The 25,652-nt window shown below is 52.4% G+C and overlaps 1 protein-coding gene across 34 annotated transcripts in view; it reads right to left on the bottom strand.

Moving 5' to 3' along the window:
• NFASC (neurofascin) overlaps positions 1–25,652 on the bottom strand; it is a 74,095-nt gene that overhangs the window by 47,482 nt on the left and 961 nt on the right. For 25 of the 34 annotated variants that reach the window (XM_048327646.1, XM_048327660.1, XM_048327649.1 and 22 more), the window contains exons 2-8: positions 8,859–9,047; positions 8,527–8,544; positions 7,482–7,587; positions 6,620–6,816; positions 5,956–6,078; positions 5,053–5,223; positions 2,641–2,691 (exon numbers count right to left, since the gene is read on the bottom strand). In XM_048327646.1, the coding sequence (XP_048183603.1) occupies positions 2,641–2,691; positions 5,053–5,223; positions 5,956–6,078; positions 6,620–6,816; positions 7,482–7,587; positions 8,527–8,544; positions 8,859–8,952 (760 nt within the window). In that variant the 5' untranslated portion in view covers positions 8,953–9,047. The remainder of the gene's footprint in view (positions 1–2,640; positions 2,692–5,052; positions 5,224–5,955; positions 6,079–6,619; positions 6,817–7,481; positions 7,588–8,526; positions 8,545–8,858; positions 9,048–25,652) is intronic. The other 9 variants (XM_048327639.1, XM_048327661.1, XM_048327662.1 and 6 more) reach the window with 2 other exon arrangements.

The raw sequence follows: 25,652 nt of genomic DNA, 5'->3' as shown, positions 1-25,652 counted from the left end.
ATGACAATTAAAAATCTGGGAGATTAATTAGTACCCTCCTGGATTTAATGAACCTAAGGACAGCGTGGAAAAAAAGCTGATTTCTGCCTCAGCACAGCACCATTACTAAACAATAAATAACAATTTAATAATAATAATTAATCTTTAATATTTAATATGCAATAATTTAGTAGTTCAATAATTACTAATAAATACAAAATAATATTTTGCTAATCCTGACAGGGAACAGCCAGAAATTCCCTCAGAACCAGAGGCTCTGAGCATGTGGAAGTTCCAGCTGGAAGTGTCAAGGTTTCCCTCATCGCTCTGGATGGATCCAAACTGGAAAAAGAAATTCCAAGGCTGTTTATTTTGGCTTTAAAATCGATTCTGCTCCCAAACTGAGGACCTGGGAACTGTGGAACTGTGACCTGGGATCATCCCAGAAACATCCAGTTCTCATCCCAGAGCTGCCAACTGACTCTTTTCCAGTCTAAAATTCCTCCACCAGCTCTGTTCCTCCCATCCTGACACATCCCAGCTGCTTGGCCCCAGCACGGCCAGCCTCAAACCGCCTCAGGTTTGCCAAAAAAACAGAGGAAAGGCAACAAAACTGGGGTTTAATTCCATTAAAAGGAAAAAAAGTGGGAAATTCTGCTAATGAAATCTTCCATTTGTCCTTTTGGATCGTTTTTCCCTGATAACTGTGGCTGGTTTGCCCACAGAATTCAGGGAATCATCGCTCCAAGCCCTGGGGACAAGGGCTGGGTGACACTTCCCGTGGTTATCCCAGCCCTGGAGAGGAATTTGGGACGAGTGTCCCACAAACCTCCCATGCTCCACATCCCCACCAGCAGCAGATACCACGTTCCCAAGCTCGGGAGCATCCTGGGAATGGGATTCACAGCCTTCCAGAGCCCTTTTCCAGCTGCCTCTGGAGCTGAGCCTGGATTTCAGGGATCAGCACCCCAAGGAAGAGCAGCCAAGAGCCCCAAATCCTTCCAACACCTCAAATCCTTGGGATTGACGTCCCTCTCCGTATCCCAAAGCCTCCAGCATTCCCAGCCACGTCATTCCAGGGAGAATTCCAGGAAAAGGGCTGAGGGTCAGAGGTTTTTTTCCCCCAGCTCATTAATTATTGGTTAATTATTAATTAAGGGCTGGGTTGGAGTCCAGGTCTGCACAGGGGTGGGAGAGGGGGATCTGAATCCACTGGAGCCAGGAAGTTTTCCATGGAATGTTGCAACACAAACAGCAGGAAGTTTCTCCCATGCAGCCATGGAATAGAGGAATAGAAATCCATGGGATTGTGTGGATAAAATCCCATTTTCCTGACCGAGTGACTCTTAAGATCCCTTCTCCCTGAACAAAGACATCCAGTGGGAAATCCAGAAGCCCAGGAAAACTCCACACTGGAATTCCCTTTGTCCCTGTCCAATCTCTTGTCCTCTCCCCTCCTCTCCAGGTGGTTTCATGCCGCGCCCACCGGAGCTGATTTTCCTGACAATCCCTTTTCCAGCCATTTTTCCAAGTATTTCCAGACTGTCCAGCCCATTCCAGCGCTTCCTCCCAGGCCGATTCCACTGCGGAGCCTTTCCCAGTTCCTCCAAATTCTCCTGTTCCCAATGCCAGTATCCCAATTCCCTTGGCCGTGCCCTGCCTGGCACATCCCGCTCTTCCCACATTCCCGTTCTCCCTGCTCCCAGCTGCCAAACGCCCTCCTCATCCCCAAAAGTCCCCATGGGATGGGAATTGTGCCCTGGGCTGTGCCAGGCCCCGGGGAAGCTCCAGCTCTGGCAGGGATTTCACTCTGGGACATGGTGGGGACAGTGAGGGACATTCCCGGGGCTGATCCCGCACAACTCCCAAAGCAGCAGGAAAAGCGGGAAGTGAATCCTGCCCAGCACAGCTCCGAGTCTGGGAGCAGCTGGAATCCGTGGTGGCTTTGGAGAGGCGGTGACATTCCTGGGATTCCCTGTGCTCCCAAGCCAGCCCCATCTCTTGCTCCCTAAAATCCCCCATGGCTGCCCTCGTTACCCCAACACATCGCTGACAATTCCAATCCATTCCCAGGGCAGCCATCCTGCTTTTTTTTTCCTGAAGGATCATTTGGGATGGGTTTTTCCCAGCAGGGGTGGAATTCGGAGGGAATTCCCTGCCCGGACAAAGGGCAGGAGGCTGTGGAAGCATCCAGCACATGTCCAACCTCTCTGCACAGAAATCAACCAGATTTTAGAAAAACCCAAATATTCCTCTTTTTGTCCCCCTCTTTTTATCCCTGCCTGAGTTCAGCTGGAAATACCAGGAATGCTCCCTCTGGGAATGCTTTTTCTGGAGACACAGAAATGAGGGATGAGGCCTCTGATATTTAAATCCTGAGCTTTGGAGGGACCAAACTCAGCTCAGCCGCGTGGGGAAGATCCTATAAACCCCAAACCTCCCAGGTCGGGCTTAACTCACTTAAACCTCGCTCAGCGGAAAGGGGGGAAACTTTGTGTGGTTTTGTGGTCGCTCAGGTGGATTTGTGCCGATAAATTCTGGCGAAGCTGAGGCCACGACGGGGACACAGTGACAGCAAAGGGGACAGGGGTAGGGAATAGGGTCAGTGGGGTTAGGCGGGGCTGGATTAAGCCAGGACTGCTAAAGCCAGCGTGGACTCACCGCGGTACATGGCGGGGGAATATCCTAAAGACGTTTCGTTATGGGGCTTCTCTGCAATTAAACAGAACACCGTGAGCAGCACCGGGGACGCGGGGACAGCGCAGGAAGGGGACACGAGGAATTCCCAAAAATCAGCAAGGACGGGACAGGGTGGGAAGAGGACACGAGGAATTCCCAAAAATCAGCAAGGATGGGACAGGGTGGGAAGAGGACACGGGGAATTCCCAAAAATCAGCAAGGACGGGACAGGGCGGGAAGGCAACATGGGGAATTCCCAAAAAACAGCAAGGATGGGGAACAGGGCGGGAGCAGGGATCCAAAAGCACTTGGAGCGCGGCGCCTTCCAGGACAAACACAGCCAGGAACGGGAGGAAAATGGGCTGGTTTCCTTCTCCAAGGGGTGGGAAGAGATAAAAGTGTGGCAATTGTGGCATAAACATTTCCTTGGAATGTTTTTGTCTTCAGAATCTTTGGGAAAACCCAAAAAGTGGAGCAATTTGGAGGGGAAAAGGGGTTTTTTCCCTTGTTTTTTAACTAGAAAGAAAAGATATTCCAGCTGCTTTTTCCCATGGGATGGCCACAGCCAGGGAGCCTTCCCAGTTTCCCCCTGCACCACATTCCATGATTTTTCAGGAGCTGGGGAGCACTTTTTTAAGGAGCCAAACACAGGGATGAAGGCTTGGGACAAATCCGACCTCGTCCCCTTCCAACAATTCCATGGATAAATAATTTTTTTGCGCAGGAAATTAAAACCTCAGTTCTGGAGTTATTAAGGAATCTGGGAGGCTCCCGGGGTGGAATTTGCTTCTGATCTTACAGCAGTTGTTTCCCAAGGAAAACTGGAAGAGAATGATCCCATTTTCCATGGTCTGGGAGCGAAGGGATGAGGGGAGAAGGAGAAGGAGCTCAAATCCATGAAAATCCCCCAGGATTTCATCCACGCTACTTCCAGAGCTGGATAAATACCTCAGCACGGAGCCCTTGGAGGCTCCAAACCCCACAGATCTTTGTTTGCCGGGATTTTTCCCAAAAATAAAAGCTGGGATTTTCTTTGCCCAGCTCCGCAAACAGACAAATATTCGGAATTCACAAATGATATCTGGAATTTACAAATAATATCCGGAATGAACGACCTGCCCACGTTCCCAGCACTGGAAAAGAACCCTTTGGAATCACTTCAATCCCTGATTCCCTACTCCAGCTTTGCACCGAGGAGGAGCTGCTACACCGAGGTGGAAAACTCGTCATTCTCAGGTCCCTTTAATCACATCCGTGTTCATTCGAGCCGCCGGGAAATCAAATCAAATTCCTCCCACCGGGATTCGGGAGCACCTGGTGCTTCCCAAATAAACCAGCCAGCACCTCCCAGTTGGATTTACTGGGAATACTGGGAACGTGTGGAAGCTTCTGCCCAGTGGTGGTTGATGTTCATTGAGGATTTTGTCACCTGGAGCCCCTGTCACAGCTCAGGGTCCTCACATCCCTCAAATTGCCTCCATTCCCTCTTCCAGAGTCACCCCAGCACACCAGGAATTCCTTTTCCTTCAGGAATTCTCATTCCTGGAGAAGAACCTGCCCTGGAAGAGCCTGGAGCCCATGGAAAGGCTCCGGAGAGAGCCCCTCGTGTCCCCTCATCAATGCTCAGTGGGGACACCTGGGAACGCCCATCCCGAGTATCCCACCGGATTCCAGAGGCTCCAACCCTCCTGGAGACACCTCCCGGAGCAAAGGACGCCCAGGAATATCCACAGCCACATTCCACACTCGTTTTCCCACATCCAATCCCCTCATGCAGCGCCAGAACCTGCAGCAAACCACGACCAATTGCACCTTCCCAAAGCAGGGAACAATCCCTGGATATTTTATGCTTCCCTGAATGTGGTGGGAATGTGGAAACACTCCCTGTTTTATCCCCAGCGCATGGAATTGGTGATTCCTGCATTTCCCTGGAGATGGTGGGAACGCTTCACTTGTGTCAAAACACTCCCAGTTTTATCCCAAAGACACGGAATTGGTGATTCCCGCACCAAATCACCTCTGGATATTTTACATTCGCCTGGAGACAGTGGGAATACTCCAGGTGTGTCCAAGCTCTCTCTAATTTATCCCAAACACACAGAACTGGCGACTCCTGCATTTGCCTGGAGATGGTGGGAACGCTCCGTAGGTACTGAAACACTCCCAGTTTCATCCCAAACACACGGAATTCCTACGCGAGGCCACCTCTGGAACCCTAAAACCAGGAAACTACAACCCCTCCCTCCCCACCCACCCCAAAACCACCACTCCCCACCCAAATCCACTCTTACCCCGTCCTAACCAAACCACAGGAGCCACTCTTCCCTTGCTGGATTCCCAGCTGGAAAACCCTACGGGATAGAGCCCAAACTGGTCGCCCAGTGAGGCACTTACTGGTTTTGACCTTGAGGGTGTAGGGGTTCTTCTGCTGGATGGTGTGGGTGAAGTGGAAGCGGGCGTTGCAGCTGTAGTCGGTCTGTGCGTCCCGCGCCAGGACGTTGGAGAAGTAAAGGTCCCCGTTGTGGCCCTGGGACACACGCTTGTCCTGCGGGATCGGCTCCATGGCTGCGGGAGAACAGCGGGAATTCAGCGGGAGGCGGGATTTACGGAGGAGGGGAATGGTGGAGGTGAGGGAGGGATGAGGTGTGTGAGGTGTGGAGTAGCGGTGGTGAGCCTGAAGTAGGAGGAAGGGCCCTAAATTAGCAGGAATGGCCCTAAACTAGCAGAAACTACCCTAAATTAACAGTAATGACCCTAAACTAGCAGAAACTACCCTAAATTAGCAGGAATGACCCTAAACTAGCAGAAACTACCCTAAATTAGCAGGAATGGCCCTAAACTAGCAGAAACTACCCTAACTTAACAGTAATGACCCTAAACTAGCAGCCATGATCCTAAACTAGCAGTAATGACCCTAAACTAGCAGAAACTGCTGTAAACTGACAGAAACAACTCTAAACAAACAGAAAGTGCCCTAAATGAACAGAAGCTACCCTAAACTTGAGGAAAATACCCTTAACTAGCAGCAACAACCCTAAACAAACAGGAACTACCCTAAACTAGCAGGAATCACCCTAAATTATCAGGACCAGCCCTAAACTAGCAGAAAGAGCCATAAATTAACAGAAACCACCCCAAACTGACAGAACCACCCCCAAACTGACAGAACCAACCCCAAACTGACAGAAACCAACCCCAAACTACCAGTAACAACCCCACCCACGGTTATTTGAGACCCCACGGGTGATGGAGCCGCCATTCCCAGGATTCCCGGTGGGAAAGGCGCTCCTGACTCACAGCTGCTCATCCAGAAGATGACGGGCTCCGGGAGGCCGGGGGGGGGATTGCACTGCAGGCTCAGTGGGGCCCCCTCATCCACCTCGATCACATCCACCTTTTCCTTGGGCCACAGCGGAGACTCTGCCACGGGAAGCAAAGGAAAGTGAGGGAAGGATTCCCACGGAGCAATTCCCGCTGGATGCGGCCTGGTTTCAGTACAAAATTCGTCTCTGCGTGTGCGAAACTCCCTGGAATCCATCCTTCAAATCTAAACCTTTAAATCCATGCCGTCAAATCCATCCCTGAAATCCACACCCTTAAATTCATATTCTCAATTCCACACCCTCAATTCCAGAACCTCAATTCCATGCCCTCAATTCCATCCCCTTAAATCCATGTCCTCAATTCCATATTCAAATCTATCCCCTCAAATCCATCCCCTTAAACTCTTCCCTCAAATCCACACCCTCAAATCCGTATCTTCAATTCCAAGCCCTCAATTCCATACCCTCAAATCCATCCCTTCAAACCCATCCCGAGCAATTCCCTGTCAGCTCCAGCCACAACCCCACTCCTTCCCCTCGCTCCTGGACACACCTGGACACACCTGGAGTTGTTGGAGCGCTCGATATTCCCCCCCAAACCTCCCGCGGCCCTGTTCCGCTTCCCGGGAATCACTCACTGGAAACCCGGAGGTGGATTTTGCTGGAAAGGGCCGTTCCGTAGTCGTTCCTGGCGAAGCACTGGTACTCGCCCTCGTAGTCGTCGGGCCGGCCCCCACTGTGGAAGTCGATGACCAAAGTCCCCGACATCCTCCTCATGGACACCTTGGGATCCTTGGCCACGTTGAAGAACTTCCCATTCCGTGTCCAGGAAAAGCTGGAATGGCAAGGAAAAGCTGGGTTTGGAACCATTTCCCCTGTGAGGTCCTTACCTGCGCTGTGCCAAGAGTGGGATGGGATGGGATGGGATGGGATGGGATGGGACGGGACGAGATGGATGGGATGGCATGGGATGGGATGGGATGGGATGGGATGAGATGGGATGGGATGGGATGGGACGGGATGGATGGGATGGGGATGGGATGGGATGGGGATGGGATGGGATGGGACGGGATGGGACGGGATGGATGGGATGGGATGGGATGGGATGGCATGGCATGGGATGGGATGGGATGAGATGGCATGGGATGGGATGGGATGGGATGGCATGGGATGGGATGGCATGGGATGGGATGGGATGGGATGGCATGGGATGGGATGGCATGGGATGGGATGGGATGGCATGGGATGGCATGGGATGGGATGGCATGGGATGGGATGGCATGGGATGGGATGGCATGGGATGGGATGGGATGGGATGGGATGGGATGGGATGGGATGGGATGGGATGGGATGGGGATGGGATGGGATGGGATGGGATGGGATGGGATGGGATGGGATGGGATGGGATGGGATGGGATGGGATGGGGAGGGAAGGTGGCACAGCTGGAGAGGCTCCAGAGCTCTGGGGGATGCTGGGAGGAGGGCTGGGAATGCACTCACGTGGGAACGGGATTGCCTTTGGCTTCACATTCGATGAAGATGTTATCCCTGGGATCCACGATGTAATCCTTGATGGATTGCTTGGTGATTGTGGGGGGCTGGGGCACTGCAAGGGAAGGGAATCCCGTGAGGAACCGGGGGAGATCCTTCTGTGCCATCCCGCAGCAACTCCTGCTGGGATCTCAGCTCCTTCCCCCGGCTGGGTGTGCGATTTGGGGTTTGAATCCTGAGGAAATTCCCATGAATTCCCTGAATTCATCAGCTCTCGGAGCATCGCAGTGTCCAGACTCTCTTTAAGTACCAAAAAAACCCAATTCCCTCTCCGTATCTTGGTGTCATTAGGGAATGTCCCAGTTCCATCCTCCTGCTCCTGCAGGGTGAATCCAGTGGGAATTCATCCTGGATCTGCAGCTCAGAAGGGGCTGGGCCAGGGATCCCGAGACATTCCTGGTGCAAGGAAGAGACTCCAACCCCCCAAGATGGCCCCAAAGGAGCTCAGACCTGGAATTTAGGAGAATGGGGATGGGAAAAGGGACACAGGAACCCCGTGGCTGGAACAAGACCTGGTATTTAGGGATGCAGGGATGGGAAAGGGAACACAGGAGCCCCGTGGCCAGAACAGGACCCAGCCCTGATCTCCAAACTGCAGATCCCAGCCCCTGGGATGAAGATCTGAGGCTGTTTCCTCAACCCCTGAGATCCAGGGATGCTCCCAACACATCAGGACGTGGGGCTGAGCCTGGCACAGGTGCCAGAAGGGGAATCCTGCCTTTCTCCAAACCCAATTCCCTGCAGGAACAACTTTTCCATGGCAAACACAGCCCAGACTGTACTCCAGGGACAGCACAGACAGCCAGGAGCTCTTCCCGAGCTGCTCCAGCCTTTCCAGGCCCTTCCCAACCTGGATGTGTGAGAGAAGTGGCTCGAAAGGGGCTCAAAAATGTCCCCCACGTGCCACCAGTGCCACCACCAGACCCTGCTCAGGGACCCCTCGTGCAGTTTCGGGGACAAGGACACGGCCACTCAGAGGGCAGGGAGCACTTACATTCACTCTGGATATTTGCTGTTATTCCCAAAGGCAAAGCGTAGAGGAGAAAAGACAGGAGGTTAATTCAGGAGCAATCCCATTCCCAGCACGGCCATAAAACAAATCCAGGGAGTTTTTGCCAGGCCTTGCAAATCCTACACAAAAACCCTTTTCCTTCCAAATGTGGAGGAGAAAACCCAACAGCGGAGAGGAAAACCCAACGGTGGAGAGGAAAACTCAGCCATGGAACAGAAAATCGACCTGGGCTGTTCCCACCTTCATCCCACCTCCTCCCCATTCCAGTGGGGAATTTTTGGAGAGGAACTGGGGAGGATAAATCCCAAACTCACAATGCAGGGGGACCTCGATGGCACTGACGAGGTGCTGGAGGCAGAGGGCGAAGGCGATTCCGGCGCAGGTGACCTGGGCTCTCCTCGGGATCATCTTGGAGCTTCCCTGGGTGGCCTCAGGACCTTGGGATGTACCTTGGGGTGACCTTGGAATGTCCCCTGTGGTGGCACAGCCAGAGGGATCCTCAGCTGGAAAAAAATAACAAAACCAAACCCCGAAGTCACATTACTGAGCCAATCCTGGCGTATTCCCTTCGGAAACTTTGGGAACGTGGCGTTTCCGCCCCAAAAATGTTTGTGTGGGGTGGGAATCGGGCCAGGAATGGTGTCCAGACTTTGGGGAACACGGAACAGCTCTCCTGAGCCTCGGATTGTCCCACTGGAAGGATTTATGGGGTTGTTTGGGCTCTGATCCTGGAGAGAGTGCCCAGGGACCAAGGGAAAATTCCAGGAGCAGTGGGATACAAATGGAGCCCGTGGGATCGAATAAAAAAACGGATTTGCCATTTAAAACATTAATAATAATTTTTTTTATGCATAAGAAATATTGAGGAATATCCAATCCCTCAGGGCACTGGGATGAGCTCAGGGGTCTGGAGTCCCTCATGTCCCAAAAAACCTGGCATTGATCCAGCAGAATTCTAGGACTGGAATCTTTCCCAACCGGTCTCCAAATAATCCCATTCCCAGCCAGGATCCAGCTGTTTCCCTGCCAGATGTGCCGCACTCCCAGCAGACCCATACAACTTCCCGGGATCCCATTTTCCATCCGGACGCCTTTTATCCCTCTGGTAACAAACGCAAATCCCAAAACGGCAAAAAGGAGGATCCTTCATCCCAATTTTTACCCCCGGGTGTGAGGCAGTGGGGGTTTATAAAGGGTCCAAATAGGAGCAGTTTGGGTCTGAAAAGTGAGGAATTTGTTGTTTTCCTTGGATTTGGGGGTGAGGAATGGCTGAGAGGGAAGGAAGAATTTCCTGGCACAGATTCCTGGGGGATATTTGGAAATACAGGAATATAAAAGGGCTGAGCTCAAACTCTAACAGCAAATCAGGGAATCCTGGAATGGTTTGGGTTGGGAAGTGAATTTAAAGCTCATCCCAAGGGCAGGGACATTTCCCAATATCCCAGGTTGCTCCAGCCTGGCCTTGGACGCTTCCAGGGATCCAGGGGCAGCCACAGCTTCTCCCTACAAATCCCTGTAGGGCCAATCCCCACTGCAATGGGAATGCAAAAATCCAGGAATATCAGGAAGAAATGAAATGCCAGACAACTTTTGAGCTCTAAAAGTGACACAGAATCCCCAGACTGAACCCATGGGTGGAATCCTGCAGGAACGATCCAGGATGATCCATAGGATTGCACGGAGCGGCGCTGACCGGGAGCAAGGAAAAGCACACAGGGAATTCATCCCCTGGAAAATACCAGGCTCCTCCAGGCTCCTCCAGGCTCCTCCAGGGCCCCTTTGTCCAGAGCAGATGTGGGCAGCGGGAACAATCCCTGGGAACAATTCCTGCGCATGTAGGTGGGTCCTGGAGAACACAGCCCCTCATTGTCCTGGCTGCTCCCGCCGGGAACAGGGAATTCTCCCGGCACAGCGGCGGGAGCTGCACAGTGAGGGAGGGATTGGGTTTAATCATCTCGTTAGGACCAGCAGGATGCTCCCAGCAGCAGTTGGACTTTCATCCCAACTTATCCCGATTTATCCTGATTTACAGCTGCAGGAGGAGCAGTAAAACTTCGGGAATTGCTGTTCCCAGGGAACATTCCGGCAGCTCCCTTTTATTGCTCAATTAAAGCTGATGGAGGAGCACCGAGCGACTTTACTGACAGGAGAAAATCCTGTTGGGTTGGGATAACGGGAATCAGGGATTTTAAAAGCACCCATGGATGTGATTCCCACTGTTTGGAGCCAGGCTGGGAGAGCTGGGAATGTTCAGCTGGAGAAGGGAAGGATCCAGGGAGAGCTCAGAGCCTAAGGGGGTTCCAGGAGAGCTGGAGAGGGATTTGGGATAAGGGATGGAGGGACAGGACACAGGAAACGGCTTCGCCCTGGAAAAGTGGAGATTTAGATGGGATATTGGGAAGGAATTTCTCCCTGGGAGGGCGGGGAGGGGCTGGGATGGAATTCCTGGAGAATCCATGGCTGCCCCATCCCTGGAAGCATCCAAGGCTGGGTTGGAGCAGCCTGGGATAGTGGAAGGTGTGGGAGGTGGAATGGGATGGGCTTTAAGCTCCCTTCATCCCAAACCATCCCAGAATTCCACGGAATGTTGCATCCCTACAACACCCATAAGAAACCATCCCAAGTAAATGTTGGGACTTACGGCCCGAAAATCCATGGAAAGAAGGAAGGGAACGATCACAAAGGCAGGACAGGATCATCTGGCATTCCAAATGGAATTCCAAATTCCAAAGGGGTGGATCTGCCTTTTTCCTGGGAGCGGGGGGAGCACTCCCAGCTTTCCTCCGCCCGGAGGAGAGAGCAGCACTTTGTTCCCATTCCCATTTCCGACCTCAGCTCCAGCCTTCACAATTGTTCTGGGAAACATTTCCCAGAAACCCCGGCAAATCCATCGGCATTCCATCCTCTCCTCCTTAAAAAACAACCATTCCCAGCAATGAACGCTTCCCTGCGGATCCAGGAAACAGGGAAAGCCAGGGGTTTATGGGAAACGCATCCCGGGGTGAAATATTGAGGCTCCAGCCTCTATCCCTGCTGTAATCCCAAAGGATTTCCCGGACCTCCTGGAAAAAAGGACACCTTTCCAAGCAACAGAGGTTCCACCACCATTCCCAACCCTCTGGAAAAACTCCATTTTTTTGGGATAATCGCCTATCTCTTCCTGCCGCTGCATTCCCAGCACTTCCTTAAGGAAAACCTCTTTAAGGAACACATTCGGGGCTGTTTCTCCCAGCCCCTGATTCCTTGTCCCGCTCCTCCATGGAATTTTTGCCACGTTCCACGTTTTCCTTTCATTCCCCGGATCTCTCCCGCCTGGCACGTGGGTGAGGCTCAATCCCAAGCATTTTTAAAGGAACGGAACAAACAAAAAAAAGCATTGAGGGAGAGCTCCGGGATTTCACCGGGAATGGGGATGGCTTCCCAAAATCACCCACCAGGATCCCTCCTGTGGGAAGCGGGAATGAATCCATGAATCCCCTGAACTCTGGAGCGGGCAGGGAGGAGATTTGGGATTTAGAGTTCAATCTCCCGGATTGGGAGCAGCTGTCCCTGGGATTCTATCCCAGAAATAGCTGGGAATAGCAGGAATGGGATCATTGCTGGAAGAGCTGAGGCTGCGTTTTCAGGGTGGGAGGGGTTCTAATTCCAGGATTAAATCATTCCCACTTGGAGCGGGGCGGGAGAGCGGGAGCAGCTCCAGGGCTCCTCATCCGTCACAGCCCCTCTAAAATGGGAATGGATTTATCCTCCTGTCCTTCCGGGAACGGGAGGAAATGCTGGAATTCCATTAAGGACAGGAACTCCACGGAAGTGTCATTCCAAGGTCAAGTGGGAGAAGCGGCAGGAATGGGAAATAAATGGGATCGCTCGGCTCCAGCAGAAATACAATTTAACCTTCCCGATCCAGGAAAAAAAAGGAAAAGGAAAGCACAGAATTTTCCCTGGAAAGCCCCAACGTGGCTGGAAGCAGCCGGAGAATCCCAACATCCCTGTGGCAGCTGGGAATTGTCCCCGCGGCGCTGATCCTGCGGGATGTGTGGGACAGCAGGACATCCAATCCCGCTAATCAGCTTCCCACCCTCCCACTGCTTCCCAGGGATTTTCCTTCCCCCAGCAGAAAACAAATCCCAATTTTTTGGAATTATCTGGTTGAAAACAAAGGGAGTGCAGAGGATTCCTGCACCTCGGGAACGGCTGGCTTTTTAGGTAATGAGTTACGTTGAAAACTCCTTGTTTTTCCTTGGAATTTCAAAGGGAAAAGCATTCACGGCCCTCCTGATATTGGAATTTTGATTGGAAAAAACACACCGTGGCTTAATTAGGATGAGATTCATTTGGGAGGAACAAGGAAAGGAAGTGGGGTGAAAAATAGGGATTGAAAAGGGAAAAATCCAGGTGGGAATGGGAAAAGTTTGGTGCCACCCCTCCCTGTGTCCCCTCATGTGACACTGCGGGACACTGGGGCTGCTCCAGCACCACTTTTCCAGGAATCCCAACAGAAAATCCCAAAAAACTGTGGGGCGGTGACTCAGGGACACTCCGGGCACCTTTTCCCATTCCCAATGGAGCAGCGAATCCCATCCCAGCAAATCCCATCCCAGCAAATCCCATCCCAACCCCGCCGGCAGCTCAGGACAGCTGGAGGTGACACTGGGCCCTTGTGTCACCTCCTCTCCGGGGCCACCCATCCCACGCTGTTCCCAGAAAACCCACGGAGCCGGTGGCAACGGGGACGCGGGCAGTGCCTGTCCCCAGAGTGTCCCTGGGCCACCCCTCCTGGTGGCATCTGGCCCTGGGATCAGCCAAGGGTTAATCAGGTGGAAAAACAGCCCTGGGATGGATCCTGAGCCTCTGGAAAAGCTTCCCGGCTCCCACCTCCGCTCCTGCTGCCGGGAACAACCCAGGGAGGAGATCCCAGAGCTGGGCCTGGAGCAGCCGGAGCCTCTCCAAGGATGGGAACGTTTGGAGAGTCACAGATCTGCACCAAACATCTCCTTTCACCGGATATTCCGCAGTCATGGAATGGGCCTTGGGATGGCTTTCCATAAAGAGCCGACCAAGTCACGGAATTCCAGGTTTTAGGCAGTTTTCCAAAGGAAAACCCCTCCCTGCTCATTCTTGGCTCATCCCAAATCCAGCTGGGAATGGCTTTGCTGGAGACATCAATTCCTCCAAGTGTAATGAAAGCTGGGAGACTTTGATCCATGGAATTTATCCGTTATCCACTTAAAATCAAACCAATCCCACAGTGTCCCCACCACGCATCCAATATCCTAAAGGAGAATTCCAGAAGATTCAGATTGGGGGGTCCTCAAATCCCATCCAGCTCCACCCCTGCCATGGGCAGGGACATTTTCTACCATCCCAGGCTGCTCCAAGCCTCGTCCAACCTGGCCTTGGACATTTCCAGGGAAGTTTATTCCCAAAAAACCCAGCTGGTGACCCAAAGTTGATGCTCCACATGTGTCCCATCATTCCTGGCAGGGTTTGGTAATCCCATTCCTGCTTCCTTCCCCAGGAATTGTGACAGCCCTCGAGGACAGATGGAGCTTTTCCACAGGAATGGGGTGAAATCCCAAATTTATTCATTCCCCGGGGCTGGGAATGAGGAGGGCAACACCATTCCCTGCTATTTCCCACCATTCCCTGTTTTTTCTCGCCATTCCCTGTTTTTTCTCACCCATCCCTGGCATTTCTCCCAACTTTTCCCGTCACTCTCCACAGAATCGTCACCCTTTGTCACTCCATCATCAAATCCCGGTGTCACCACCTCTCCATCTGCCTCCGGAGCTGCCTCCAAAACGGGAATAAATTAATTGGGAGAAGCTTTTGGCTCCGGGATAATGAAGTTGGCACAAACCCAGCTCAGGAGGCAGCCCAGGGATGCCGTGGTTAAACAAAAATTCCATAAAAATAAAAGGGATTTGGGGGAATTAAAAGGCCAGGTTGGAATTCAGGGTTTCCTTGGAAAAGGTCAAAGGATGGGGGGATGGATTGAGCCAGGGATGAATGAAACGAGGATTTTTATTCCCTGAGCTGCTGAAGCTTCCCAAAATCCCTGGAAAAGGTGAAATCCGTGTCCTACAAATCCTTGGAAACACAAATCTCCCCTTGCTGACAGCACTGGAAGCGGGAGGGAAAATCCACAGGAAAATTGTGGAGTTTAAAGCCATGGAAAAAAACCAAAGGAAAGGGAAATTTCAATATTTAATAACTCCCAACTCATCTCCGATCCGCCAAAGATTCCTGCTGGGAATATTCAATGGAAAAAGTGTGAAAATCTATTAAAACCCCGGAGCTGAGGGAAACAAGGAGCAGGAATCGGGAATGAGGCCTGGATCAGCAAATTCCTTGAATTCTGCAGGTCAGAATTGGAGCTGGAATCCAACTTTAGTCAAATACTGAGGTTTTCCATGAAAAATTCAGGGAGAGGAGGAAGGATCCCACATCTGGCACAACCTGTCCACCTCGGGCACGACCTGTCCAAAAAAACCATTCCAAGTTTTTCCCTGGCTTTCCCAGGATAATGTGGGAACGCAGAGCGTGTCCCGCCCTGGCTGAGGTGATGTGGAAAATTGGGAATCTCCCTCCCATGGCTTAGGGAAGGATTTATCTCCTTTTTTCCAAGCTCAAGCCGGAACGAGCGCTCTGAGCATTTTTTTTGTGGAAAAACCAGAATTTCCCTGCGGGAGGGATGAATCCCACAGGATCCAGGCACAAAACCCCTTTAGGATGTCAGGGAATCCCGCAAAAAGCTTGGAGCTGGATGATCCGGAGCATTCCTGCAGGATGCCAGACCCCTATTTGGGATTTTCTGGCTTTCCCAATCCTTTCCCTGCTGCTCTCCCGCATCCCTCGGGATCGCATCCCTCACTGGTGGCCATGGCAACACCAATCCATGCAGGAAAGGGGAGGAATCTGCTCCCCAGCTGGAAAATTATTCCTGAGGAATGAGGGAGAGCTCGGAGCTGACCCTCTGGAAGCTGCTCCTGCCCGGAGCAGGTGGGAAAAGGCCCTTCCTGGCTGTTCCCATCGGGAAAATTCTCCTGATTTATTATTAAATAGGGAAAAAATCCCTTTTGTTGTTGTTGTTGGGTTCAATTAGGAGGAAAATCTTCCTGGAGGGATCCTTGGTGATCCCAGCCCTGCTCCCAGCCCCTTTCCCGCTTTTCCAGAGCCTCTGGAGTCCGAGCATCTGAGCGGGAGGAGAGTTTGGGAAAGCGGAGCAGGCAAAGCCTGGCTTTAAATAGTCACGGAATTGCTCCGTTCCTGGGAGGAGGACGGCGCTAATTCCCAGCTCCCGAGGGAATTCTGCTCCATCAGCTCCAGCTCCGAATTCCAGAGGCTGCGGGGAGCTCCAAACCTCCTGCCTGTGCTTCCCACTGCTCCATCCCTGGCTGCTCTGGAATGACCCCATCCCACACCAGTGTGGATCCAACAATTCCCATCAGCTCCAGCTCTGAATTCCCGGAGGATTTTCCACATCCCTGGAATGACTCCCTGAGCCCCCCACATCCCAAAAAAATCCCCATTTCCCTCTCTCCATCCTCCCCACAGACCCAGCGCCGGCTCATCCCAGCCCCTCCATCCCGGAGAAGGGCTGAGCCTCCACAACCCTGATCAATAATTCCAACTTTCTCCCTTTTCCTGCCTTTTCCCGCGGGAACAATGGAGCTGTGGCACCGGACACTGCCCACTCTGTGCCCTCCCCGTGCCCGAGTGCCAGCCCGGGCCTGTCCCCGTGTCCCCGCTGCCAGCAGGGAGGGGGTGACGGCGTTTTGTTCCCAGATGCAGCTTCCTTTTGTTCCCCATCCAGCGGGAAGCAGAGCAGAGACATCCCCGGCACTGAGAATTCCCAGTCAGGAATTTCTGAGTATCCCACCCATATTCCAGCTTGGAATTGTTGGTTTTCCCCCTCTCTCCCAGCTCGGTTTTACAGCAGGAAAAGCGCAGAGGAATAACGGGGGATCACAGGGAATCTTTGTTGGGATAATTGTTGGAAGGTGCTGACTGGAACAGAGGCGGCCGGGATTTCCCTGGAGGGCGGTGCAGGAACTTCGGGAGAGACTTCCCAGGGAATAAAAGCGGGAATTTCTCGGCAAAGGGCAGTGGGAGATTAGGACTAATCAGGCGGGCCCAGGAGCGATAAACCCGATTTGAAAACAAAGCTCCGCTTTGTAGCTTTAAATGAGGAATGGCCCGAACCCATCCGTGGTTTCATTAGCATCTCATTAATATGCAATTCCCATTTTCCCGATTAAACGTTGGGAGTAGGGAAGGCTGGGAGGAGGAGGAGGTGCCCCAGTGCCGGGTCCGAGCCCTGGGGACCCCTTTTGGTGCAAGAATTCCCATTTTCCTGCTTTCCAAGGTGCCCTCCAAGAATTCACCTTTTTCCTGGCTTGGATTTATCCGAATTCTGATATTTGGGAGCGAACACAGCAGCATTCCGTTTTCCAGCTCCCGTATCCCAATATGGAATTAACGCTGCGCCAAGGGGAATGTTCCTATCTCCACCACCAAAATTCCCACTTTTGTGGGAACTTGGAGCTTCCAGGAGCCACTCCCGAGGTTTTGGCACTTCCCGGAATCCCATCCCAGTTCCCTCCAATTCCAGCACCCCCTCAAATCCTCCTTCCCCCACCACAAACCCTGCTCAGTTCCACTTTGCTCCTGATTAACCCTCGGGAACCGCCGGGATAATTCCAGCCCAGCTGATCCCGGATTTTCTGGGATTGGGCGATGCCCAGCGGGCACGGCAGAGAGATTTCCAACCGCTGGAAAATTGGAATGGGGCTGGGAGGGAGAGGGATGGGACAGTGAGAGGAGAAAAGCTCGGGATTTGAAACCATCAAAGCCCATCCCTGCTGATGGATTCATTCCTTCTCCCGGTTTTCCCTGGATCTGCTGGAATTAAAATGCGCTCCAGCCTCTTGGAGAGGGAACATTAAAGAGAGACAAGATCTGAGCGAGGCCGAGCGGGTTTTAATTTACTCAGGATGCCTAAAGCAGTTCCTGGGATGTTCCATCAGGATATCAAAGGAAAAATGGGATGTTGGAGTGGATCTGCTCCTGCCCTGGCGCCATTCCATGATTTCCAAGGGAGAGGAGGAGGAGGAGGAGGAGGGAACAGCAGCATTCCCAAGGGTGGCCACGAAGGCACCTCCCAGACCCCCGCAGGTCACTTTGTCCCAGTGCTGGACTGGTTCTTTACAGGGATTTTGGGATTTCCCAGTGCCCAGAGCCAGGAAGTCCTGCCCAGAGAGGCCTCAGCTTCCCGATTTCCCCAGGAGCAGAGCGGGATTGGCTCTGGCTGTGCGGGGCTGGAGCCGCGGTGGCCCCGGGGCATCTCCGGGTGGTGTCCACAGGACCTTCCCTGAGCCTGGAGATGATCCCAGGAATTTCTCCTGGGGGAAATAAAGGGAAGAATGAGGGGGAACAAAGGGGAAAAGTGAGGGGGAATAAAGGGAAGAATCAAGGGGAATAAAGGGAAGAATCAAGGGGAATAAAGGGAAGAATGAGTGGGAATAAAGGGAAGAACAAGGGGGAACAAAGGGGAAAAGTGGGGGGGAATAAAGGGAAGAATCAAGGGGAATAAAAGGAAAAATGAGTGGGAATAAAGGGAAGAACAAGGGGGAACAAAGGGGAAAAGTGGGGGAGAATAAAGGGAAGAATCAAGGGGAATAAAGGGAAGAAGGAGAGGGAATAAAGGGAAGAAGGAGAGGGAATAATGGAAAGAGTGAGGGGGAATAAGATTCCTTTAATCTTCCTGATGAACACTCGAGGCTGAGTGTTGGAGTTAATTGGAAATCCCAATTAACACTTCGGTGCACCCTGAACTTCCTGCTCCTCTGCTTCCAGCCTTCCCAGCTGTTCCCGCATTCCCATTTCATCTTTCCCTGCTTAAAAACCACATCCCACACCCCTTCCCCAGCTCCCAGTGGGGCCAGGCAGGACCCTTTGGATCCTTTTCCCCCAAAAAGGCCCCGAGATGAGGTTTCAGGATGAGATTCCAAGGATGTGGCTGGAGCAGCCGGATGATTCCCACACCGCTGGATCAGAGGGCTCAGCTCCATCCCAGGACCCCATTCCCCCTGTTCCCTCTCCTCCAATGGAGCACGGGGCTAAAATTATCCCTGAGCAGCCCAAATCCCAAATCCCAGGTTTTTTATGGCCTCTGGAGCCCAATCCCGAGCACAGTTCTGGCTGTGGCACAGATCGGGAGCAGAAATGGCAGGAGGGTGGCACAGATCGCTCCGAGGTGGCAAAATTTGGGATTGGCACATCCCGGACTGGCACATCCCGGACTGGCACATCCACCTGCACAGGGCCAGGGCCAGGGGATCTCCTGGGAAAGGCCCCTCCAGAGCCTCTCCCAGCTCAGATTTAGTGGGAAGGGGATCCCAAAGTCTCCCAAAACCCCTCTGTGGCTTCTCCCAGCTCAGATTTAGTGGGAAAAGAATCCCAAAATCTCCCCAAGTCCCTCCACAGCCTCTCCCGGCTCAGGTTTGCGGGGAGGTGGATCCCAAAGCCTCCCACAGCCCCACGCTGCCCATCCCATTCCAGAGATAATTGTGCCATCTGCCCTCCCGCATCCCAGCAGCTGTTCGGGATCAATCCCAGCCATTCCAACCCCCTTTCCACCGGACAATGGGCAGGAACTGCTTTTCCCTTGGGAAAGAGGGTTTATTTTGCTTCCTGGGGTGTTTCATCCCTGGAATATCCATGTGCATCCCGGTTTTTCACCTTGCTTTGGTTTGGAAGAGGAATTCTGAGAACCATCCTGGATGGGAATTCCTGAGAAGTGTCCATTCCCACCTCCATCCCAAATCCGGGATTTGGGTCAAAATCCTGCCAGGAACATTTCGAAAACCGCAAATTCCCCCCAGCTCAGCCGTGCTCCTCCCAGGAATCATTCCCACCTCCATCCCAAGCCCAGGCCTGACCACAAAGGCTGGAAAAGGGAGACAAAGGAGCTGGAATCGCTGGAATCAAACCTTCGGGAGCAGCCTGCTGTCCTGGGCCGGGGCCAGCTCAGCCTCGCAGCTGTCACCGGGGTCAACGCATTCAGACGAGGTCAACCAAAAATCCCCAGGCCTGATCCCAGCTGCTGGAATGGCCGGGAATAAATCCCTGTGGGGCACTGGCAGCTGGATCCCGGAGCTGTCGGTAGGGAATGACAGCCTGGGATGTGCAAAATCAGAGTTTGAAGGACTTTTGGGAAAATCTGCCCTTAAAAATGTGCAGTTCTAGTGTTGGATGTAAAAAAATACGTGGATGGATTCACCCAAATTCCAGCTTTTCTGGGAATAAAGGGAGGAGCGCAAAGTTTCGACAGGAAGTTTGGGTTTAGGATATTTTATATTAGAATTCCAATTTTCCGGATTTAAGGGAAGAAGGAAATGGGATTATCAATTCATTGAGTGGATTTGAGGGGGAATCACGGAATCATGGAATGGTTTGGGTTGGGAAGGAGATTAAAGATCCCCCAGCACCCCCATAGGGGCACCTTCCCCTATCCCAGGTGGCTCCAAGCCCCATCCAACCTGGCCTGGGACACTTCCAGGGAAGGGGCAGCCATGGATTCTCTGGGAATTCCATCCCAACCCCTCCCCACACTCACAGGGAAGAATTCTTCTCAATATCTCGCCCAAATCTCCCCTTTTTCAGCCTGAACCCATCCCCTTGTCCTGCCATCCCAATTCCTGCTGCAGATTCCCTTTTCCTTCCTTGTAACCCCTTCAGATCCCAAGGTCTCCACACAAATCATATCCCGAGGTCTCCACACAGATCAGATCCCAATATCCCCACACGGATCAGATCCCGATATCCCCACACAAATCAGATCCCGATATCCCCACACAAATCAGATCCCAATATCCCCACACGGATCAGATCCCAATATCCCCACACAAACCAAACCAAACCAAATCCTGAGGTCTCCACATGGATCAGATCCCAATACCCCCACACGGATCAGATCCCAATACCCCCACACGGATCAGATCCCAATATCCCCACACGGATCAGATCCCGATATCCCCACACGGATCAGATCCTGATACCCCCACACGGATCAGATCCCAATATCCCCACACGGATCAGATCCCGATATCCCCACACAAATCCGATCCTGATATCCCCACACAAACCAAACCAAATCCTGAGGTCTCAGATCAGATCCCAATATCCCCACACGGATCAGATCCCGATATGCCCACACGGATCAGATCCCGATATCCCCCCACAACATTCCCTTCTCCAGGCTGAACATTCCCAACATCCCCAGCCTGTCAGAAGTGTCACCAGAGGAGGTCCCTGAGTGTCCGGGCACGTGCGGGTGGCACAAAGCCCCGTCCTGTCCCTCCCCTCCTCCCGCTCCCAGCTGGGATCGCCTCAACCCCATCCCAAGGAGATCCCAACAAGGAGCTTTTGTGGCCGGGTCTGCCGGGAATGCCGAAGCCAGATTTCAGGAATGTGACAGCACCGAGGTGACAGCAGGGACGGGAGCTTCTCCGGGGCCCCGCACTCCATCGGCGCCCGGCTGGGCTCACAGAGGGGCCTTTATCCCGCACGGAGCAGGATCGGGAGCGATCCCAACCCTCACAAACGGGGCTGTGTCCTTAAACCCGGAGTGGCTGGCGGTGCCACCATCCTGGATAGCTGAGGGAAGGGAATGAAGGGGCTTCGGGAAGAGGGGAGAAATATGGAAAAGATGGAGCAGAAGTCATCCAACAGCGTGGAAAGTAGGGGAAATGAGGTTGGAAAGGAATTCCCTCCGGGGCAGGAAGAAATCCAGACCCCCTGACAAGAATTGTAAGGGAATCCAACCCCTGGATGGATCCTGCTGGGTTTAAAATCCAAGGGGATGTTTTGGGAAGGGCAAACGAAATCCAAGGGAAGAGCCTGTGGGATTGGGAAGAGCCTGTGGGACACGAGAGGGGCTGGCCCCGAGTGCCGGCGATGAGGAGCAGGGATGTCGGCACGGGAAGCTCCTCGGGAACCACAGAAAACTTCCAGGAGTGGGAAGTCAGAGCTGATCTTCACCCAGAAGAAAAAGGGAATGGTGGATTCTTTCCCTGCCTCCAGGCTTGGGGAATATCCAATAAAAACTGCTGGGAATATCCAATAAAAAATACTGGGAATATCCAATAAAGGCTGCTCCTACAGGGATGGGCAGAGGAGCTTTGTCCAGAGGAAAAATCCCTGAAGCCGCATGAAGAGGGAGCAGATTTTGTTCCCTGCTCCCGAAAACCCTGGAGGCAGCTGGATCCCCAAACAATTCCAGCTGGAATTACCTCAGGAGGTCACCACCATGGGGAGCGGGATCCGCCCTAAACTCAGCTCAGCTGAGCCGCGTTTTACCCAAGTGGGGTTTAAAATCCCATCCCAAATTGTGGAGACCACCCAGCATCCAAGCTCCAGCTTAAAAACCTCTCTGGAGATGGAAAAGGAGCAATTCCCACATTCCCTACATCCTGCTGTTCCAATGTATCCCAGTTTTCCCTGTTTATCCTGGATTCGAGGAGGAATAGGAAGGTGGGAACTCAGGGAATAATGCGGAGTTCCCAAATCCCCAGGAGGGCCTTCAGCACCCTGGAGAGCGGCCGGATCCAAGAGGATCCTTTTCCCACGCACGGACATTCCCGTGCTCGGCATTCCCAGGTTTTCCAGAGAATTTGTGGCTGCCCCACATCCCTGGAAGTGTCCCAGGCCAGCTTGGAGCAACCTGGGATAGCGGAAGGTGTCCCTGCCCGTGGAATGGGATGAGTTTGAATTTTCCAACCCAAATTATTCCATGATCCTGCAGTTCTTTTAACTTGGGGATCCTTGGGATAACCAGGAAAAGGGAACAATTCAGAGGGGAAAAGGGAATTTCGGTGCATTTTCCATGGATCCAAGGAGAACCTTCCCACTCTCCCAGCTCCTGCTGGAACTGCCAGCCCGGCCTATCCGCGCCAGGAGATTTCAGGAGGAATTCGGGATGCAGGCTGACAGAGCCGCGGGATCAGATTCCGCCTGGCCCTGGGAAAATGAGCAAAGTTCCGCTGCCAAGGAGGCGGAAAGCGGCGGAAAACCTGCCAGGAATTCCAATGAACCTCCGGCTTCACCTTGCGCCAACCCCAGGGGTTGTGCTCCCGTTTTCCCACTCCCTGGGAGGATCCAGGTTTGCTTCCAAAGGTGGGAAAGGCACATCCAAGAATCCAGGACAGGGATTTATCTGCTCTTCCCGAGCCTGGATTGTGCAAAGCTCCCTCTTCCCTTTGGATGCTCCTCTGGAAAACTGGGAATGCACCAACCCCCTGCTTAGGTTCAGAGGCAGACGAATGCAAGAAAGAATTCCCGAATTCTCCTTTTGAGGGAAAATCTCCATGATTCCCTCTTCCCGGTGTCCTTGGGATGCTCCCTCCCAGCAGCATCCCTGAGGATAACAGGGCTGGATCCCAAAAGAATGGGATGAGACCCAAAGGAACCTGAGGAGGAGCATCCTCGGAAATTCCTGCCCACCCCAACTCATCCCTGCTTGTTCCGTGGATAATCCTGCTCCTCCGATCTCATTAAGTGGGAATGGTGATCCCGATAAGCCGAGGGATAAATCCTCCTCTTTTTTAATCTGTAATAACCCAGCCCGGTTTCTTTCAGCTCGGGATTAAAGGAAAAAGGAAAAGGGAGGGTGGGGGGGAGGATTATGGAACATTTAAACTTCCAGCAAGTTCATTCTGAGCCGGAATCCCTGGAATTCCACAATAATTATCCTGGATAGCCTGGAAAGGATGGAAGAGCCTTCGGGAAGAGGGAGGGAAAATGGAAAAGATGGAGCAGAAGTCATCCAACAGCATGGAAAAATGAGGAAAATGAGGTTGGAAAGGAATTCCCTCCGGGGCAGGAAGAAATCCAGACCTCCCTGACAAGAATTGTAAGGGAATCCAACCCCTGGATGGATCCTGCCGGGTGTTAGGAATATTTTGGGAAGGGCAAACGAAAGCTGAGGAATAAAAGGAAGTGCCGGAGTTTTTTTCCTTGGGATTTTTTAGGAGTCTCCTCGCAGGTTTTGCCGTTCAAATTAAATCGGATTTTCTCTGTGTTACTCAGTGAGTTTAAATCTTCCCAACTCCACTGCTTTTATTCCACCTAAAAAAGTGTGGGAAACAGGGAATTCCACAGCTCCCAGAAACCAAAGAAATGAAGGAATTCGGCCTGAGCTTCCAGGTTTTTCTGCCTGTAAGTGAAGTTCTGATGAGATCTGGGAGGTTGGTGCTGCCCTGACGAATAAATTACAACTCCATGGAAAATCCACTCCCACATGGAAAACAAATCCGGAAATTCCTGCCGAGCACTCCCAGATAAAATCAGAGCCTCAGGAGCGTCCTGGGAATGTGGCTGCTCCATTTTCCCAGATTTCTCAAACAAATCTCGAACTTTTCCTTTGGGGACTCCTTCGCTGATGGATGGAGCCAAAAAATTCCGAAGCTCCAGATGGAACCAACAAATTCCAAAGCTTCGAGTTCCCTTTCCAAGCTCTGCCTGCCCAGATGAGCTCCACTGGTGTTTATCCAGGGAATAACTTCTTGGAACACCCCAGAACTTCCACATTCCTGCTAATTGCCGTGTTTCTGGATAAAACTGGTGTTTATCCAGGGAATATTTCCTTGGAGCATCCCAGAACTTCCCCATTTTTCCTCAGTGGGGCTGAGCAGGTGACAGGGACACAGGGAGGATCCGATCCTGGCCACGGCCATGATCCCTTTGGATAATTCCTTGGCCCAAGGTCATCCCGCCGGAGCTGGAGCATTGAGATTAAGAATGGCTCCAGTGGGAAGTGAAACTTCTTTAAATCCATTTATTCCCCCTTTTCCCAAGAAAGGAAGCACCAACAAAGATCCCTTTTCCTCCTGCCCGTGTCCGTCCCCTCCTTCCTGATTGTGGGAATCTCCAAGACTTTCCTGGGATGGCATTCCCAGCTTCCTGTTCCCATTCCCAGGCGGATCCTGGCTCACTGTTCACAGCTGATCCCAACCCCTTCCCTGCTCATCCCTGAGGGTGCAACCCCTCTACACCCAGGAGTATCCCGTGAGTATCCTACTCAGAGTATCCCAACCACCTCCCAGGAGCAAAGATAGGGAAAAATTCCTCATTTTTTCCCCGTTATTATTCAATATTTTTGCCCATTTTTGACCACCCTTTATGGTGCAGATTTTCCAGCAGATTTTGGGGGATTTTATCCCTGAAAACCCCGGAAAAAAACGAGAGGAAAACAAATCCTTATCAATCGATTTGGAAAACTCGGGATATTCCCCATTTAATCATCAGCTGGGAGAAGGGATGATTGGATTGGGCCGGGTTTAAATCAAATCCCTCGGGATGAAGATGGGGATGAGGATGGGGATGAGGATGAGGAGGGAGCTTTGTTAAGCCCAGAATTAACACAAAGCCAGGCCTAGGTCCCAACTCCTGTAAACAAAGTCGCTTTTCCAACCGAACAACTTCTCCCTGTCAGCCGAGCGGTTTTCCATGCATTATTTATGTTGGATTCACGTTACAACCACACACACACACAAAAAAAAATGGGAAAAGTGGCAAAGGCCTAGCCCGGAGCTGGGAAATGACAAATTTAAAAATAGAAAACGACCAGAAAATGCTAAATTTGAGGAATTCTCTTTTTCAGGAGAGAAAGCAAAGTTTTCTTGGAACAAAATTTCTTGGAACAAAGCAGCCCCTCGGTGTCTGCCAAAGACGGGGGAGGTTTTCCAGGAGCACGGGCGGAAAGAAAGGAGTCAGCATCCCTGGAAAAGTCACAGGATTCCTGCTTTTGTCCTCGGCAGCTGCCAGGAGCACCCCGGAAACACCACAGCGCCACAGGATCCATCTTAAAGCAGCCGGGCCTCTGCTGGGCATGCCAGAATTCCAGCTTTTCCCGCAATTCCCGCATCCCCCCGGCCCTCGGCACTGCCCCTCTGCCGGGATCCAGCCGAGAACACCCCGGGATGACTTTCAGGAGTGCTCCAGAGCCATCCCAAGGACCTGACCTTGAGGAAAGAACCCACAGGCAGCATTCCAAAGGGAAAAGCAGAAACCACCCGAGCAATACGCACCGGCCATTCCCAGTTTTA

This window comes from Corvus hawaiiensis, chromosome 24 (genome assembly GCF_020740725.1).
Source record: "Corvus hawaiiensis isolate bCorHaw1 chromosome 24, bCorHaw1.pri.cur, whole genome shotgun sequence".
In the NCBI taxonomy this organism is placed as follows: Eukaryota; Metazoa; Chordata; class Aves; order Passeriformes; family Corvidae; genus Corvus; species Corvus hawaiiensis.
Note: the sequence above shows the minus strand (reverse complement) of the source record. Positions and strands in the feature narration are given on the sequence as shown.